Below are 20,385 nucleotides of genomic sequence, written 5' to 3'. Positions count from 1 at the left end.
TACTCCAGTAACAGTACTGTTATTTCAGTGGTAGTTTACTCCAGTAACAGTACTGTTATTTCAGTGGTAGTTTACTCCAGTAGCAGTACTGTTATTTCAGTGGTAGTTTACTCCAGTAGCAGTACTGTTATTTCAGTGGTAGTTTACTCCAGTAACAGTACTGTTATTTCAGTGGTAGTTTACTCCAGTAGCAGTACTGTTATTTCAGTGGTAGTTTACTCCAGTAACAGTACTGTTATTTCAGTGGTAGTTTACTCCAGTAGCAGTACTGTTATTTCAGTGGTAGTTTACTCCAGTAACAGTACTGTTATTTCAGTGGTAGTTTACTCCAGTAACAGTACTGTTATTTCAGTGGTAGTTTACTCCAGTAGCAGTACTGTTATTTCAGTGGTAGTTTACTCCAGTAACAGTACTGTTATTTCAGTGGTAGTTTACTCCAGTAACAGTACTGTTATTTCAGTGGTAGTTTACTCCAGTTACAGTACTGTTATTTCAGTGGTAGTTTACTCCAGTAGCAGTACTGTTATTTCAGTGGTAGTTTACTCCAGTTGCAGTACTGTTATTTCAGTGGTAGTTTACTCCAGTAACAGTACTGTTATTTCAGTGGTAGTTTACTCCAGTAACAGTACTGTTATTTCAGTGGTAGTTTACTCCAGTAGCAGTACTGTTATTTCAGTGGTAGTTTACTCCAGTAACAGTACTGTTATTTCAGTGGTAGTTTACTCCAGTAACAGTACTGTTATTTCAGTGGTAGTTTACTCCAGTAGCAGTACTGTTATTTCAGTGGTAGTTTACTCCAGTTACAGTACTGTTATTTCAGTGGTAGTTTACTCTAGTAACAGTACTGTTATATCAGTGGTAGTTTACTCCAGTAACAGTACTGTTATTTCAGTGGTAGTTTACTCCAGTAGCAGTACTGTTATTTCAGTGGTAGTTTACTCCAGTAGCAGTACTGTTATTTCAGTGGTAGTTTACTCCAGTAGCAGTACTGTTATTTCAGTGGTAGTTTACTCCAGTAGCAGTACTGTTATTTCAGTGGTAGTTTACTCCAGTAGCAGTACTGTTATTTCAGTGGTAGTTTACTCCAGTAACAGTACTGTTATATCAGTGGTAGTTTACTCCAGTAACAGTACTGTTATATCAGTGGTAGTTTACTCCAGTAACAGTACTGTTATTTCAGTGGTAGTTTACTCCAGTAACAGTACTGTTATTTCAGTGGTAGTTTACTCCAGTAGCAGTACTGTTATTTCAGTGGTAGTTTACTCCAGTAGCAGTACTGTTATTTCAGTGGTAGTTTACTCCAGTAGCAGTACTGTTATTTCAGTGGTAGTTTACTCCAGTAACAGTACTGTTATTTCAGTGGTAGTTTACTCCAGTAGCAGTACTGTTATTTCAGTGGTAGTTTACTCCAGTAACAGTACTGTTATTTCAGTGGTAGTTTACTCCAGTAGCAGTACTGTTATTTCAGTGGTAGTTTACTCCAGTAGCAGTACTGTTATTTCAGTGGTAGTTTACTCCAGTAGCAGTACTGTTATTTCAGTGGTAGTTTACTCCAGTAGCAGTACTGTTATTTCAGTGGTAGTTTACTCCAGTAACAGTACTGTTATTTCAGTGGTAGTTTACTCCAGTAACAGTACTGTTATTTCAGTGGTAGTTTACTCCAGTAGCAGTACTGTTATTTCAGTGGTAGTTTACTCCCGTAACAGTACTGTTATTTCAGTGGTAGTTTACTCCAGTAACAGTACTGTTATTTCAGTGGTAGTTTACTCCAGTAGCAGTACTGTTATTCCAGTGGTAGTTTACTCCAGTAGCAGTACTGTTACATTAATGACATTTTACTCAAGTAAAATTACTCACTTAGAAAAATACAAAAGTACTCAAAGTAGAAGTACTCAGTAACAGTAAGGACAGTGTGATTGTATTTGTAATTGGTTATTAGACACAAAAGGGAAGTAAGTGGAATGAAACAGGGAGAGACTACCTAGACTTGTCCATTCATATCTTTTCTTTTGCAAAACGATGTGTCCTTCTGAAGTAACACATCCCTGGTTTCCCAGGTCTAAACTAATCACTGATTTTAAATGTTAAACTAAAAACAACACTGACTGCATCCGTCGCGGCCTGGAGTTGTGGACCTCTGCCCTTACCCAACACTGTCTATCTTACCTGTTAGGAAACATACTCTCTCTCTGCCAGACTTGCCCTGCCATGGACTAGTTGTTAATACGTACAAAGAGCGTTTCCTCCACAAGATGACACTCAATGACGAAGGCAGAATAAAGACCGCCAGGCTTTTTTTCCTCAGATATTTGTAAGCTGCTCTTTCTTTCCATGATCTGACCTTTCCCTACATTCAACTCCCTAACTGTGTTTGTAATGGTACAAATAGCTTATTTGACTACAAGTCAAAGTATGTATTATTGTCAGTATGCTCAATAGCTGTTGTTTTTCTATCTGGTGTATGTGATGACAAAATCACTTTATAAAAATATATATATACAGTGGGGCAAAAAAGTATTTAGTCAGCCACCAATTGTGCAAGTTCTCCCACTGAAAAAGATGAGAGGCCTGTAATTTTCATCATAGGTACACTTCAACTATGACAGACAAAATGAGGGGAAAAAATCCAGAAAATCACATTGTAGGATTTTTAATGATTTTATTTGCAAATTATGGTGGAAAATAAACTTTTGTTATTGACCAAATACTTATCTCAATACTTTGTTATATACCCTTTGTTGGCAATGACAGAGGTCAAGCGTTTTCTGTAAGTCTTCACAAGGTTTTCACACACTGTTGCTGGAATTTTGGCCCATTCCTCCATGCAGATCTCCTCTAGAGCAGTGATGTTTTGGGGCTGTTGCTGGGCAACACGGACTTTCAACTCCCTCCAAAGATTTTCTATGGGGTTGAGATCTGGAGACTGGCTAGGCCATTCCAGGACCTTGAAATGCTTCTTATGAAGCCACTCCTTCGTTGCCCGGGCGGTGTGTTTGGGATCATTGTCATGCTGAAAGACCCAGCCACGTTTCACCTTCAATGCCCTTGCTGATGGAAGGAGGTTTTCACTCAAAATCTCACGATACATGGCCCCATTCATTCTTTCCTTTACACGGATCAGTCATCCTGGTCCCTTTGCAGAAAAACAGCCCCAAAGCATGATGTTTCCACCCCCATGCTTCACAGTAGGTATGGTGTTCTTTGGATGCAACTCAGCATTCTTTGTCCTCCAAACACGACGAGTTGAGTTTTTACCAAAAAGTTATATTTTGGTTTCATCTGACCATATGACATTCTCCCAATCTTCTTCTGGATCATCCAAATGCTCTCTAGCAAACTTCAGACGGGCCTGGACATGTACTGGCTTAAGCAGGGGGACACGTCTGGCACTGCAGGATTTGAGTCCCTGGCGGCGTAGTGTGTTACTGATGGTAGGCTTTGTTACTTTGGTCCCAGCTCTCTGCAGGTCATTCACTAGGTCCCCCCGTGTGGTTCTGGGATTTTTGCTCACAGTTCTTGTGATCATTTTGACCCCACGGGGTGAGATCTTGCGTGGAGCCCCAGATCGAGGGAGATTATCAGTGGTCTTGTATGTCTTCCATTTCCTAATAATTGCTCCCACAGTTGATTTCTTCAAACCAAGCTGCTTACCTATTGCAGATTCAGTCTTCCCAGCCTGGTGCAGGTCTACAATTTTGTTTCTGGTGTCCTTTGACAGCTCTTTGGTCTTGGCCATAGTGGAGTTTGGAGTGTGACTGTTTGAGGTTGTGGACAGGTGTCTTTTATACTGATAACAAGTTCAAACAGGTGCCATTAATACAGGTAACGAGTGGAGGACAGAGGAGCCTCTTAAAGAAGAAGTTACAGGTCTGTGAGAGTCAGAAATAGTGCTTGTTTGTAGGTGACCAAATACTTATTTTCCACCATAATTTGCAAATAAATTCATTAAAAATCCTACAATGTGATTTTCTGATTTTTTTTTTCTCATTTTGTCTGTCATAGTTGAAGTGTACCTATGATGAAAATTACAGGCCTCTCTCATCTTTTTAAGTGGGAGAACTTGCACAATTGGTGGCTGACTAAATACTTTTTTGCCCCACTGTATCTTTTTAAATATTAATAAATAAATATTTAATTAAAAAATATATATATATTTGTTTTTTTTATATAAATATTAATAAATGTATATTTAATATATATATATATATTTTTTTATAAATAATATATAAATATTGATCTTTCAGATGCTGAGATGAACCCACAATGCCGAGGACCAGAAGAGAGTGATGAGCTTGACTACCTTTCCGGTGAGGCCAGTGAGAGTCGAGCCAACGCGCCCAGACAGACCAACGCTCACAACTAACAACCCAGTCTACCATTACACACTGCAGTCTACCATTACACACTGCAGCCTACCATTACACACTGCAGCCTACCATTACACACTGCAGTCTACCATTACACACTGCAGCCTACCATTAAACACTGCAGCCTACCATTACACACTGCAGCCTACCATTACACACTGCAGCCTACCATTACACACTGCAGCCTACCATTACACACTGCAGTCTACCATTACACACTGCAGCCTACCATTACACACTGCAGCCTACCATTACACACTGCAGCCTACCATTACACACTGCAGTCTACCATTACACACTGCAGCCTACCATTACACACTGCAGCCTACCATTACACACTGCAGCCTACCATTACACACTGCAGTCTACCATTACACACTGCAGCCTACCATTACACACTGCAGCCTACCATTACACACTGCAGTCTACCATTACACACTGCAGCCTACCATTACACACTGCAGCCTACCATTACACACTGCAGCCTACCATTACACACTGCAGCCTACCATTACACACTGCAGCCTACCATTACACACTGCAGCCTACCATTACACACTGCAGCCTACCATTACACACTGCAGTCTACCATTACACACTGCAGCCTACCATTACACACTGCAGCCTACCATTACACACTGCAGCCTACCATTACACACTGCAGTCTACCATTACACACTGCAGCCTACCATTACACACTGCAGCTTACCATTACACACTGCAGTCTACCATTACACACTGCAGCCTACCATTACACACTGCAGCCTACCATTACACACTGCAGCCTACCATTACACACTGCAGCCTACCATTACACACTGCAGTCTACCATTACACACTGCAGCCTACCATTACACACTGCAGCCTACCATTACACACTGCAGTCTACCATTACACACTGCAGCCTACCATTACACACTGCAGCCTACCATTACACACTGCAGCCTACCATTACACACTGCAGTCTACCATTACACACTGCAGTCTACCATTACACACTGCAGCCTACCATTACACACTGCAGCCTACCATTACACACTGCAGTCTACCATTACACACTGCAGTCTACCATTACACACTGCAGCCTACCATTACACACTGCAGCCTACCATTACACACTGCAGTCTACCATTACACACTGCAGTCTACCATTACACACTGCAGCCTACCATTACACACTGCAGTCTACCATTACACACTGCAGTCTACCATTACACACTGCAGTCTACCATTACACACTGCAGCCTACCATTACACACTGCAGTCTACCATTACACACTGCAGTCTACCATTACACACTGCAGTCTACCATTACACACTGCAGTCTACCATTACACACTGCAGTACCTAGACAAACAAAGCCACGTGGATGCAATCTGTGTATCATACATTGCCCAACAGTCAATATTGGCTGTTATGCAAGTTCAGTTTGGGAAGAGCAAAGCAAATGTTGAGTTACAGGAAAAAAAGCAGGATTGGAGTATGTTCCATTTTTATTTAAAAAAAACAAACTAAAGCATTGCGGTTTGGTATCGTGAATGTAATCAACCCCAAATCCAATCATTTTCTTTCACACATCACTAGTTCTGTTTTACAATTTGTACAATGTATCTTTTAGATAATTCAGACAACTGTATGATTTCTATTTGTACAATTTAATGTCAAGGTTTTCATTAAATAAACTTGAACTGGACTGACCACCTGCTCTGATTCTTCGCACCTTAGTACACATACAGTCACCCATACACACACACACCCATACACACTCACCCATACACACACACACACACATATACACTAATGCTACATACACATCACAACTGTTGCTACCAAACTCGTATTATACTACTCCGTTTATACACTGCCCTCATCCCGACCTTCCCCAAAACCTGTAAATATTGGACTAACTTGTGCCTTCCTGTGTTATACTTCTGCTCAAATGTATTATTCTATTCTACTGACATTTCCTTTAGGTTCCTGTTATTATTATTTGATGTGTTATTGTTGCATTGTCGAGAAGGAACCCGCAACTAAGCATTTCATTGGACGATATATACCATGCGTATCTCGTACATACGACTAATAACTTGAAATATGGCCGTTAACAAATAAGATACATTTTTACACAATTAGGCCTATCAATCATGATTTAGAAGTCCGCTGAACATGTATTGTCTGCTATTCGTAAAGAAAGTAGAATTATTTGGATATTAATGTTTCAAGTTTTGGTAGTCGTATGTACGAGATACACATAGTATACATCATCCAATGAAAGGCTTACGTGCAGGTTCCTTCTTGACAATGCAACAACAAAGTGAATTATTTAATTATGTGAACAATATTAATTTATTTAATTGTCTGGTATGTTGAGTTTGTTTTCAAGAGATGTAAATTGTGACATTGTATTAAAATACAATGTATACAACATGTCCCACAATGTACTTGGGTCATTCCACCAATTTGGTGCCTTTTGAAAAGTGTAACTTGGTCCAATTTTGTATTTTATTTCACCTCATTTTAACATGTCATAAAGAATAGATGTTGAACTTCATAAAAACACGTTTTCCCATTTCAAGAGGTTAAATAATAAAAATGATGATAGTAAATAATTATTAAAGGAAAACACCACCCATAAACTATATTTTGGTGTTTGTTTCATTAGTCCATTGTTGACATAGTCCCAAAATGTTTTGCTTGTTAGCACTCAAGGTTTCAAGATATGCAACTTTCAAAATACATAAATCAACCGTGTATGATGCAAAAACATAGCATCATATGATGAAAAACGCATCATATGGGATTAATATGTGAAGAGCACACTTCGCCAGCGTGCCAGTGTCCATTGAAGGTGAGCATTTTCCCACTGAAGTCGGTTACGACACTGAACTGCAGTCAAGACCCTGGTGAGGATGATGAGCAGATGTGCTTCCCAGAGACTGCTTCTGACTGTTTGTACAGACCCACAGTTTCATCAGCTGTCCGGGTGGCTGGTCTCAGATGATCCCGCAGGTGAAAAAGCCAGATGTGGAGGTCCTGGGCTGGTAACACGTGGTCTGCGGTTGTGAGGCCAGTTGGGTGTACTGCCAAATTCTCTAAAACGACAGAGGTGGTTTATGGTAGATTAAATTCTCTGGCAACAGCTCTGGTGGACATTCCTGCAGTCAGCATGCCAATTACACACCCCCTCAAAACTTGAGACATCTGTGGCATTGTGTTGTGATGAAACTGCACATTTTAGAATGGCCTTTTCACAAGGTGCACCTGTGTAATGATCTTGCTGTTTAATCAGCTTCTTGATATGCCACACCTGTCAGGTGGATGGATTATCTTGGCAAAGGAGAAATGCTCACTAACAGGGATGTATACACATTTGTGCACAACATTTGAGAGAAATAAGCTTTTTGTGCATATGTACCATTTTTGACATCTTTTATTTCAGCTCATGAAACATGAGACCAACAGTTTACATTTTTGTTCAGTGTAGATGTTCCTTTAGATTTTTGTTTTTAAAGGAATAGTTTCATCCTATTAAAATTACAGTTCAGTTCACGTAACAGGATTGACCTTAAAATGAGGGACAGATGTAAATGAATCACTAATTACATGAAATAAATATTGATCTTCAGAAATCAAAGCAACCAAATAACTAGGACTTTACAATGATGGTGAAACTTGGAGAAATGTTTGGATGCCACTGCGCCATGATAAACTGCGTTCATATACCGGTAGATGATTTCGCCATAGTCTAGGACCGTAACGATGCTTCGTGGGTGACTGTTGTTGATGTGTGCAGAGTGTCCCTGGTTCGCGCCCGGGTCGGGGCGAGGGGACGGACTAAAGTTATACTGTTACATAAATAATCTGCTTTCTACTACACTGAACAAAAATACATTGAGTTTTATCAGTGAGGTTATTTTTTGAACCATTTACATGCAGCCTGGTCTATCTAGGCCAATTGATGCCATGTAGTGAGTGTCCTGCCAACCTTTGCCCCTGTTGTTGGAGTGGTGAGACTAGTTGGTCAGTCCGCAAGCCACTGTGCTCGCCATCACCACTATGGGCTTCTGGATAGTGGTGTTTGTTTGAGGCAGATGAGAAAATGGCGGCTTCCTGGGCGGCATGAGAAGTAGCCAAAGACAGTACTAGCTTCTTCTCATTTTAACTGATATAATTATCTGGGTGCAATTTCTTAAATTGAGTCCCGCTCTCGAGACTTTTGATTAGTTACAATTAACGTGTAAGTATAATGTGGTAATGATAATTCAACTTTTTTTGTTGTTGCTTTTGTTGTGACGGTATCTCCGCCATTTTTCTTGAGGGAAGTTGGCTAACTTGCTAGCAAGGCTAATAAGGAAAGTAATTTATAACTGTTAATGCTTCAATGAAAGATACGTTAATAAAGAAGTTCAACTTAATTTCCCCAAATTATTCTACCATGTTAGGTTTTACTAAGGTTGCTCGTCATTCATAACTAGCTGTACTTGGTCAAGAAGGATATTAACTTTAGCTTCTAAGCTGGAAGCTAACGTTAACGAGAGAGCTAGCTAAGAAGCTAACTCTTGTTAGCTAAATAGCTATATGCTATCTGGGTTGTTCTATTGAAATTCCATGTATAATCTGGCAGTAGTGTTATGTTGAATCTTGATTTGTAGCATTAGCTAACTAGCGGACTATCAAAGATGCTTCACTAGTGTTAGCTAGCTAGCTGTTAGCTAAACCAGCGCTTTTTTGACATCTAGCTAGCTTTTTGTGTAGAAATGGCGACACCCAGAAAAAAGCATGACTTTTTTTGTAAGGTACATCACAGTGCAACAAAACAACACCAATGAACATTGCCTGTCTGCAACTTTAGCAACAATTACTAGAGATGACAATTGGAGTGGTACTGAAGGAAACAAGTTACAATTAAATCTACATATCTGCTCAATATTTAGATCTGTAAAGTTTGTTGAATAACATTAAATATGCATTTCTGCCCATGATGAAGCATGGAAATAAACAGTTGTGTGGCTACCTTCCCGGGACAATAATGTCCAAACATAAATTTGGATTGCAAGTTATATACGTGACACAAATTACGCAAAAATTATATCTGGAACGAGCTAGCTAGTAAAACATTCAGTCGTAACTAGCAAACTGGGTTCAGCGCCTAATTTGGCTCGGCCATTTTTCTAGTCAGGCTGGGTGGTTTGTTTAGTTTGTTAGCGCCAAGATGGCGGCACCCATTGAATCGCACCGTCTTGCTTATGTGGAACTATAACTGCAACCCAGAAAATTATTGCGTCAATTTTGAAGAGATGCACAAAGTTGACTGCGAGTTCCACAATTTTGATGGCGGCGCATTCATGGTGTTACGGATCTATGTTGTTTTGACCTGCCGGCGTTTTCAAATTTTCTGCAAAGCGTCTAGCTAGGTAAAATGGCGGCTCCCATAGATTTTATTTAGCTTCTTCTTGGCTAAATAAGCTTGCTTGCTACTGTTAGCTAGTAAGGTAGAACCACAGCTGCCTGGACATATTCTCAATACAGCTATATACAATTGGACTTGAACTGGGATCAAAACAAACAAACACATCTTGATTTTATATTTTATTTTTGTGTGCAGTATTTTAGCAGGACGCGGTTATTAATCCTGTTAGCTTAGCGTTAGCCAGCTAGCTGGCTATTCCTGACAGGAGATAACTAGCTCGCTAGTTAACTTAGCATTGTTATACTTGAGCTATTTAGCTCAATTTTCAAGTAATATTGAAAAGCTTTTCAATTTGGATTTTTTTTCCCTCAAAGAGGAACTTCATCTCCCGGCACAATGGCATCTGGCTCAGTTCTGCAGCCACGGTGGAAGCGGGTTTTGGGTTGGTCCGGTCCTGTCCCTCGGCCCCGACATGGGCACCGTGCGGTTGCAATCAAAGAATTGATGGTCGTTTTCGGGGGTGGCAATGAAGGAATTGTGGATGAGTTGCACGTTTATAACACAGGTAAGGTTTAACGTCCAGTGGTTCATGCATACATTTAGTACATATTGTTAAATCCTAGCTAGCTAACGTTAACATTTTTAGCAATTGGATTCTAACTAGCGCTTCCGCTAAAATGTGCTAGTCAGTTATTGGACTGTAGTAGCGCTAACGCATTAGTCAACTAGAAATGTTGGATACATAGAAATAGAATGTATGGTTGGCTAGCAAACTACCTATACATAATATTTTAACCAAGTACTTAATCCGCTTATGCATTGTCGTTCAACATAGTGAATTAGCAATGAACCTCTGTGTTTGACAGCAGGTAGATGGTTAAAATATGACTTCTGTATTGCTCATATTTTGGTAAGGTAAGCTAGTGTTGACGTGCTGTGAAATGTAATGGGATCAGTAGTTAGCTAGCCAGCTGTGTGGGTAATGGCTCGCCTAGGGTGCTGATTGGAGAGAAAATCTAGAGAGAAATGGCGGGTTAATAGAAAACAGCAACGTCATAATATCAACAAAGATCAATGATTATTAAACTCCCTCGGGCTGATGGATTCCATGATGAATTCTATGTTGTGCTATTTTATAAGCATACCTGAGCACTGTCAAAATGGCATATCAAATAGTGGGCCTCCAACAAAAATACACCAAAAAAACTATGCGATGATAAACACAACACATCCCATTTACATGCAATATCGCTTTATTTCTATGGTCTGTCAGTGGTGCAGCATCAGGAATGACTTTCCATATTGGCATATCTGGTAGGCTATATTATTAATTGAAATCACTGGAATTCTCAGACTGTGCCTTTTGACACGTTGTAGTTAAGCAGGTTATTACTACAGTAACGTTGGTACATAGCAGGGGTTGTCATTAACCTACGAGTTCATTGTGTTTCAGCGACCAATCAGTGGTTCATTCCTGCTGTCCGTGGTGATATCCCGCCTGGCTGTGCTGCATATGGATTTGTGTGTGATGGCACCAGGCTGCTGGTGTTTGGAGGGATGGTGGAGTATGGCAAATACAGCAACGATCTGTATGAACTGCAGGTACGCGCTCAGCCCACAGAATAAAGCTCTGATAGTTATTTAGTGAGATATTGGGGTGTAAACACTCAACTGTTTGCACAAACAAATCTGTATATTATATTCTGTCAATTTAAACACATTTCTATGTTTTGCATTAGATGTCTGCCTAGGCTAGTTAGAGATCGTAGGGCCACACCCAAGCTTGTTAGTGAGTTATTCTCTGCATGATGTTATTTTCTCCGGCTGTCCTCAGGCCAGCCGCTGGGAGTGGAAGCGTCTGAAGGCCAAGTCTCCTAAGAACGGCCCCCCTCCATGCCCCCGTCTGGGCCACAGCTTCTCCCTGGTAGGGAACAAATGCTACCTGTTCGGAGGACTGGCTAACGACAGCGAGGACCCCAAGAACAACATCCCCAGGTACAGTACATCAATATATACTGAACAAAATAAATTACAGTTCATATAAGGAAATAAGTCAATTTAAATGTTCATTAGGCCCTAGTCTATGGATTTCACAAGACTGGGAATACAGTTGGTCACAGATACCTTTAAAAAAAAATCACAAAACCAGTCAGTATCTGTTGTGACCACCATTTGCCTCATGCAGTGTGACACATCTCCTTCACATAGAGTTGATCAGGCTGTTAATTGTGGCCTGTAGAATATTGTCCCACTCCTGTTCAATGGCTGTGCGATGTTGCTGTATATTGGCGGGAACTGGAACACGCTGTCGAACACGTCGATCCAGAGCATCCCAAACATGAACAATGGGTGACATGTCTTGTGACTATGCATATCATGTTGAAACATGAGGTGATGGCGGCGGATAAATGGAACGACAATGGGCCTCAGGACTGTCTGCCATCTCCCTGGTACAGTTGAAACCGGATTAATCCGTGAAGAGCACACTTCTCCAGCGTGCCAGTGGCCATTGAAGGTGGGCATTTGCCCACTGAAGTTGGTTACAAAGCCGAACTGCAGTCAGTTCAAGACCCTGGAGAGGACGACGAGCACGCAGATGAGCTTCCCTGAGACTGTTTCTGACAGTTTGTGCAGAAAGCCCACAGTTTAATCAGCTGTCTGTGTCTGGTCTCAGGCTATCCCGCATTTGAAGAAGCCGGATGTGGAGGTCCTGGGCTGGCGTGGTTGCTCGTGGTCTGCGGTTGTGAGGCCGGTTGGATGAGTTGCCAAATTCTTTAAAACCATATTTATAACTGTTTCGCAACACAAGGGGTGGGGGGAGCATGTTCCCAGTGATGTACTGGGCTGTCTTCACCACCCGCTGGGGGGGCCTTGCGATTCTTCATGCAATTGTGGGAAAACTATTGAAAGCAGTTTGGGCCTTTTGTTTAAATAAAAAAAAGAAAGAAGAGGAATCCCAGTTTTCCATTGCTACCACATTTATTTCTCTACTCCTTCAATTGTGCGAGTGGCATTGTTTTACACATGCAGTTACATCTGGAGTATCAAGCATGTTAGGTGCAGCAATAGAACTCTTAAAGGGCCAGTGGTGTCTTAAAATGTTAATGACATAGGTCTACTTTGTAATAGAAACAACAAAATATTTTGAGTGAATAATTATTTTATATACAGTGCATTTGGAAAGTATTCAGACTCCTTGACTTTTTACACATTTTGTTACGTTACAGCCTTATTCTAAAATAGATTAAATACATTTATTTCCTCATAAATCTACACACAATACCCCATCATGAAAGTGAAAACAGGCTTTTATTTACATAAGTATTCACACCCTTTGCTTTGAGCTCAGGTGCATCCTGTTTCCATTTTAAATTCAATTGAATGGACATGATTTGGAAAGGCACAAACCTGTCTATATAAAGGTCTCACAGTTGACCGTGCATGTGAGAGCAAAAACCAAGCCACGAGGTCATAACGAATTGTCCGTAGAGCTCTGAGACAGGATTGTGACGGGATTTCTTAAGTCGTGTCGTAGCACAGGGGGATTTCTTACGTCGTGTCGTAGCACAGGGGGATTTCTCAAGTCGTGTCGTAGCACAGGGGGATTTCTGAAGTCGTGTCGTAGCACAGGGGGATTTCTGAAGTCGTGTCGTAGCACAGGGGGATTTCTGAAGTCGTGTCGTAGCACAGGGGGATTTCTTAAGTCGTGTCGTAGCACAGGGGGATTTCTCAAGTCGTGTCGTAGCACAGGGGGATTTCTCAAGTCGTGTCGTAGCACAGGGGGATTTCTTAAGTCGTGTCGTAGCACAGGGGGATTTCTCAAGTCGTGTCGTAGCACAGGGGGATTTCTGAAGTCGTGTCGTAGCACAGGGGGATTTCTCAAGTCGTGTCGTAGCACAGGGGGATTTCTCAAGTCGTGTCGTAGCACAGGGGGATTTCTCAAGTCGTGTCGTAGCACAGGGGGATTTCTCAAGTCGTGTCGTAGCACAGGGGGATTTCTTAAGTCAGATTTCTTCTTTTGTTCTCTAATGCTCCTCTGTTCCTCAAGAAGGGGGGAGGCCGTTGACATCACGACTTCCCATCAAACCAACTCCCTGAATGCCCTTCTTGAAGTTTGCAGTTGTGTGTACAAAAAAAAAACACTGTTTTTCTCAAAACATCTTTGTGTACCCTTTAGTGTGTACTTTACTGTGTTTTATACCTGGGATATCACTCTTCAACAGGAAACAGTTAAACTCACTGGAGAACGTTGTCTACGTTTCAGTCAGTGGATTGGTTGATACTTTAACCCCTGTCCAATAGATTAGTGACTCACAGTACACAGCGTTCCCTGTTGGGATTGAACCCATAACCTTGCCAAACACTATAGAAATAACCAGATGAAGGGAGGCTGTAATCATCATGAGACAGAGGAACATCAGGGCTTGCAGCTAACTCTGGGGGTCTATCATCCAGTGTGGTGTTTGGATGGTGTTAATGTAGGCCCTTGTCAAAACATAGCAACATATAACACAATCTAGTCTTTTTTTATTTTTTACAGCGTAATGATAGAACAGAATAAAATGTAACTGTGTTTCCTTTCCTCCACTCAGATACCTGAATGATCTGTATACGTTGGAGCTGCGTGCCGGCTCCAGTGTGGTGGGCTGGGACATCCCCATCACCTACGGGGTGTTGCCCCCGCCCAGAGAGAGCCACACTGCCGTAGTCTACACAGAGAAGTCCCGTCTAGTCATCTATGGAGGCATGAGTGGTTGTCGTCTGGGGGATCTGTGGATCTTAGACATAGGTGAGTGACGGCTCGAGTTTCCTGCCCGACTAGGAAATCAAATCAAGTTCATTTGTCTAGACAGGATACACATGGTGTTCCACAGTACAGTGACATGCTGACTGGCAGGTTGCGTTGCATCAACCAATGGCTGCGTGCCACGTCATCGACTGTGCAGTTGGGCATCAGGTTGTTATGTTATGTGCTTAGCTGATCTGTTAAACACCTATCCAGGTGTTGTAACCTCTGACATCAGTCTAGTCGGGCAGAATTTAGTAAACTAGTCTAGTAAACTAGTCTAGTCGGGCAGAATTTCGGACCGAATCTTGGACCATTAGGCTGTGTTTACACAGGTTATCCAATTACGGTCAAAAGAGCTGATCTGATTTGGTCAACAAACCAAATAGTGTAAAAAATAATCCAAATAGAGCTGTGTGTGTAAACTTAGCCTATGTTGCATGATCTAGGTGTATTATTATAATTAGTATTATTATAATTATTATTAGTATTATATTTAGTATTATAATTTTAATTTGTATTATTATAAGTATTATTATTATTATTATGATTATAATTAGTATTATTACTATAATTACTATTCATATTATTATAATAATTATTATAATAATGCATTTTATGTGCTTTTTAAGACACCCAAAGTCACTTTACACAGCAGGATCAAAAGCACTAAAATCCCACATTAAAACAAGTACCGTTACGCTGAACCACAGGACAGGAGAAAAGCTACGACCACAGACTGTAACGGTCGTCTTGTGGTGAATGAGCGGACCAAGGCACAGCGGGTGATGAATACATACTGATTTATTATAACAAGACGAACACTGACACGAAATACACTTGAATAACTACAAAACAACAAAACGACGTAGACAGACCTGAACATGAGAACTTACAATATAACACGAAGAACGCACGAACAGGAACAGACTAACCAAACGAATGAACAAACGAAACAGTCCCGTGTGGTGCAACGGACACAGACACAGGAACAATCACCCACAAACAAACAGTGAGAACAGCCTACCTTAATATGGTTCTCAATCAGAGGAAACGTCAAACACCTGCCTCTAATTGAGAACCATATCAGGCAACACATTAAACCCAACATAGAAACACATAACATAGACTACCCACCCCAACTCACGCCCTGACCAACTAAACACATACAAAAACAAGAGAAAACAGGTCAGGAACGTGACACAGACAATCCGGGCAATACACTATGAAGTGGTAGAGTGTATTGTCAAATTTCTTGCAGGGTTTTCTGGGCCCAGATTAAGCCTACTTCCTGGGCTGAAATTATTCAAAATGGAGACATTTTTTAGTACGGGAGCTGGATGAGTTATTTGCTTTCCTCTGCAGACACCCTCACATGGAATAAGCCCTCTATCAACGGAACAGCTCCTCTCCCTCGCAGTCTCCACTCTGCCACAACCATCACCAACAAGTGAGTTAAATGTCATTCTTTAAAATGGGCATGTGTGATCCCTGTGGGAATTGAACCCACGAGTTGGCATTGCTGGCTCCTACCAACTGAGCCACAGGATCATACTCATGGTCATCTTTATTGCTCACAAACTCACCTGTCCCACCTCTCTCTCTCTCTCTCACCTGTCCCCTCTCTCTCTCACCTGTCCCCCCTCTTTCTCTCTCTCCTTTTCTCTTTCTCTCTCTCTCTGTCTCTCTCTTTTTCTCTTTCTCTCTCTCTCTCTTTCTCTTTCTCTCTCTCTCTCTCTCCACCTGTCCTGCCTCTCGCCTCTCCTGCCTCTGTCTCTCTACCTGTCTCACCTCACATCTCTCTGTTCTGCCTCTTGCCTTTCTCTCCTGCCTCTTGCCTTTCCTGCCTCTCTCCACCTGTCTCATGTCTCTCTTCCCCTCTCTCTCTCCCCCCTGTAACAGGATGTACGTGTTCGGAGGCTGGGTTCCCCTGGTGATGGATGATGTCAAAGTAGCAACACACGAGAAGGAGTGGAAGTGCACCAACACACTGGCCTGTCTCAACCTAGGTATGTCAGGCTGACCGGACACACTGGCCTGTCTCAACCTAGGTATGTCAGGCTGACCCGACACACTGGCCTGTCTCAACCTAGGTATGTCAGGCTGACCGAACACACTGGCCTGTCTCAACCTATGTATGTCAGGCTGACCGGACACACTGGCCTGTCTCAACCTAGGTATGTCAGGCTGATCCGACACACTGGCCTGTCTCAACCTAGGTATGTCAGGCTGATCCGACACACTGGCCTGTCTCAACCTAGGTATGTCAGGCTGACCCGACACACCGGCCTGTCTCAACCTAGGTATGTCAGGCTGATCCGACACACTGGCCTGTCTCAACCTAGGTATGTCAGGCTGATCCGACACACCGGCCTGTCTCAACCTAGGTATGTCAGGCTGATCCGACACACTGGCCTGTCTCAACCTAGGTATGTCAGGCTGACCCGACACACTGGCCTGTCTCAACGTAGGTATGTCAGGCTGACCTAACACACTGGCCTGTCTCAACCTAGGTATGTCAGGCTGACCCGACACACTGGCCTGTCTCAACGTAGGTATGTCAGGCTGACCTAACACACTGGCCTGTCTCAACCTAGGTATGTCAGGCTGACCTAACACACTGGCCTGTCTCAACCTAGGTATGTCAGGCTGACCTAACACACTGGCCTGTCTCAACCTAGGTATGTCAGGCTGACCTAACACACTGGCCTGTCTCAACCTAGGTATGTCAGGCTGACCTAACACACTGGCCTGTCTCAACCTAGGTATGTCAGGCTGACCCGACACACTGGCCTGTCTCAACCTAGGTATTTCAGGCTGACCTAACACACTGGCCTGTCTCAACCTAGGTATGTCAGGCTGACCTAACACACTGGCCTGTCTCAACCTAGGTATGTCAGGCTGACCTAACACACTGGCCTGTCTCAACCTAGGTATGTCAGGCTGACCCGACACACTGGCCTGTCTCAACCTAGGTATGTCAGGCTGACCCAACACACCACTCTCTTAGATAAAATGTCCTAAATATTTACACATTTGACGCCCAGTTTTTATAAAACGTTGAGCACAAACACAGTCAGCAATGAAGCACAAAAATGCAACAACAACAAAAATCCCCTAAAAAAAACGAAATTCCGACTGACAAACGTACCTCGGTAACAATGTACCTCTCAACTGATCCATGTAAAATGCTGTCACTCTGTCCCTACTGATCCAATTCACAATTATATAATATTTTACCAGACTCGATGGTGTGGGAGTCAGTTCTGCTGGACTCTCTAGAGGATAATATCCCCAGGGCCCGGGCTGGACACTGCTCCGTAGCCATCAACTCACGTCTCTACGTCTGGAGTGGACGGGACGGCTACCGCAAGGCCTGGAACAACCAGGTGTGCTGTAAGGACCTCTGGTACCTGGAGACAGGTGAGTCTGCTTCCACCCGTCACTTCATCAGTCAGTATGATGCTGGTTATTCACCTGTATGATGCTGGTTATTCACCCGTCACTTCATCAGTCAGTATGATGCTGGTTATTCACCCGTAACTTCATCAGTCAGTATGATGCTGGTTATTCCTCCTGTCACTTCATCAGTCAGTATGATGCTGGTTATTCACCCGTCACTTCATCAGTCAGTATGATGCTGGTTATTCACCTGTCACTTCATCAGTCAGTATGATGCTGGTTATTCCTCCTGTCACTTCATCAGTCAGTATGATGCTGGTTATTCCTCCTGTCACTTCATCAGTCAGTATGATGCTGGTTATTCCTCCTGTCACTTCATCAGTCAGTATGATGCTGGTTATTCCTCCCGTCACTTCATCAGTCAGTATGATGCTGGTTATTCACCCGTCACTTCATCAGTCAGTATGATGCTGGTTATTCACCTGTCACTTCATCAGTCAGTATGATGCTGGTTATTCACCTGTCACTTCATCAGTCAGTATGATGCTGGTTATTCACCTGTCACTTCATCAGTCAGTATGATGCTGGTTATTCACCTGTCACTTCATCAGTCAATATGATGCTGGTTATTCACCTGTCACTTCATCAGTCAGTATGATGCTGGTTATTCACCTGTAACTTCATCAGTCAGTATGATGCTGGTTATTCACCCGTCACTTCATCAGTCAGTATGATGCTGGTTATTCACCCGTCACTTCATCAGTCAGTATGATGCTGGTTATTCACCTGTATGATGCTGGTTATTCACCCGTCACTTCATCAGTCAGTATGATGCTGGTTATTCACACGTAACTTCATCAGTCAGTATGATGCTGGTTATTCACCTGTATGATGCTGGTTATTCACCCGTCACTTCATCAGTCAGTATGATGCTGGTTATTCACCCGTCACTTCATCAGTCAGTATGATGCTGGTTATTCACCCGTCACTTCATCAGTCAGTATGATGCTGGTTATTCACCCGTCACTTCATCAGTCAGTATGATGCTGGTTATTCACCCGTCACATCATCAGTCAGTATGATGCTGGTTATTCACCCGTCACATCATCAGTCAGTATGATGCTGGTTATTCACCCGTCACTTCATCAGTCAGTATGATGCTGGTTATTCACCCGTCACTTCATCAGTCAGTATGATGCTGGTTATTCACCCGTCACGTCATCAGTCAGCATGATGCTGGTTATTCACCCGCCACTTCATCAGTCAGCATGATGCTGGTTATTCACCCGTCACTTCATCAGCCAGCATGATGCTGGTTATTCACCCGCCACTTCATCAGCCAGCATGATGCTGGTTATTCACCCGCCACTTCATCAGCCAGCATGATGCTGGTTATTCACCCGCCACTTCATCAGTCAGCATGATGCTGGTTATTCACCCGCCACTTCATCAGTCAGCATGATGCTGGTTATTCACCCGCCACTTCATCAGTCAGCATGATGCTGGTTATTCACCCGCCACTTCATCAGTCAGCATGATGCTGGTTATTCCACCCGCCACTTCATCAGTCAGCATGATGCTGGTTATTCCACCCGTCATTTCATCAGTCAGCATGATGCTGGTTATTCCACCGTCATTTCATCAGTCAGCATGATGCTGGTTATTCACCCGCCACTTCATCAGCCAGCATGATGCTGGTTATTCACCCGCCACTTCATCAGCCAGCATGATGCTGGTTATTCACCCGCCACTTCATCAGTCAGCATGATGCTGGTTATTCACCCGCCACTTCATCAGTCAGCATGATGCTGGTTATTCACCCGCCACTTCATCAGTCAGCATGATGCTGGTTATTCACCCGCCACTTCATCAGTCAGCATGATGCTGGTTATTCACCCGCCACTTCATCAGTCAGCATGATGCTGGTTATTCACCCGCCACTTCATCAGTCAGCATGATGCTGGTTATTCCACCCGTCATTTCATCAGTCAGTATGATGCTGGTTATTCCTCCCGTCATTTCATCAGTCAGTATGATGCTGGTTATTCACCCGCCACTTCATCAGCCAGCATGATGCTGGTTATTCACCCGCCACTTCATCAGTCAGCATGATGCTGGTTATTCACCCGCCACTTCATCAGTCAGCATGATGCTGGTTATTCACCCGCCACTTCATCAGTCAGCATGATGCTGGTTATTCACCCGCCACTTCATCAGTCAGCATGATGCTGGTTATTCCACCCGTCATTTCATCAGTCAGTATGATGCTGGTTATTCCTCCCATCATTTCATCAGTCAGTATGATGCTGGTTATTCCTCCCGTCATTTCATCAGTCAGTATGATGCTGGTTATTCACCCGCCACTTCATCAGCCAGCATGATGCTGGTTATTCACCCGCCACTTCATCAGCCAGCATGAT

General features: G+C 42.7%; 2 protein-coding genes across 2 annotated transcripts in view; both read left to right on the top strand.

Annotated features, from left to right (window-relative positions):
* irak1 (interleukin-1 receptor-associated kinase 1) overlaps nt 1-6,065 on the top strand; it is a 43,195-nt gene extending 37,130 nt beyond the window's left edge. The window contains exon 13 of the mRNA XM_039011280.1: nt 4,245-6,065. Coding sequence (XP_038867208.1) covers nt 4,245-4,363 — 119 coding nt within the window. The 3' untranslated portion in view covers nt 4,364-6,065. The remainder of the gene's footprint in view (nt 1-4,244) is intronic.
* Nucleotides 6,066-9,580: 3,515 nt separating this feature from the next.
* LOC120061690 (host cell factor 1-like) overlaps nt 9,581-20,385 on the top strand; it is a 51,541-nt gene continuing 40,736 nt past the window's right edge. The window contains exons 1-8 of the mRNA XM_039011584.1: nt 9,581-9,781; nt 10,152-10,342; nt 11,231-11,379; nt 11,612-11,772; nt 14,370-14,566; nt 15,929-16,013; nt 16,466-16,572; nt 17,807-17,986. Coding sequence (XP_038867512.1) covers nt 10,174-10,342; nt 11,231-11,379; nt 11,612-11,772; nt 14,370-14,566; nt 15,929-16,013; nt 16,466-16,572; nt 17,807-17,986 — 1,048 coding nt within the window. The 5' untranslated portion in view covers nt 9,581-9,781; nt 10,152-10,173. The remainder of the gene's footprint in view (nt 9,782-10,151; nt 10,343-11,230; nt 11,380-11,611; nt 11,773-14,369; nt 14,567-15,928; nt 16,014-16,465; nt 16,573-17,806; nt 17,987-20,385) is intronic.

This window comes from Salvelinus namaycush, chromosome 16 (genome assembly GCF_016432855.1).
Source record: "Salvelinus namaycush isolate Seneca chromosome 16, SaNama_1.0, whole genome shotgun sequence".
NCBI lineage: Eukaryota > Metazoa > Chordata > Actinopteri > Salmoniformes > Salmonidae > Salvelinus > Salvelinus namaycush.
Note: the sequence above shows the minus strand (reverse complement) of the source record. Positions and strands in the feature narration are given on the sequence as shown.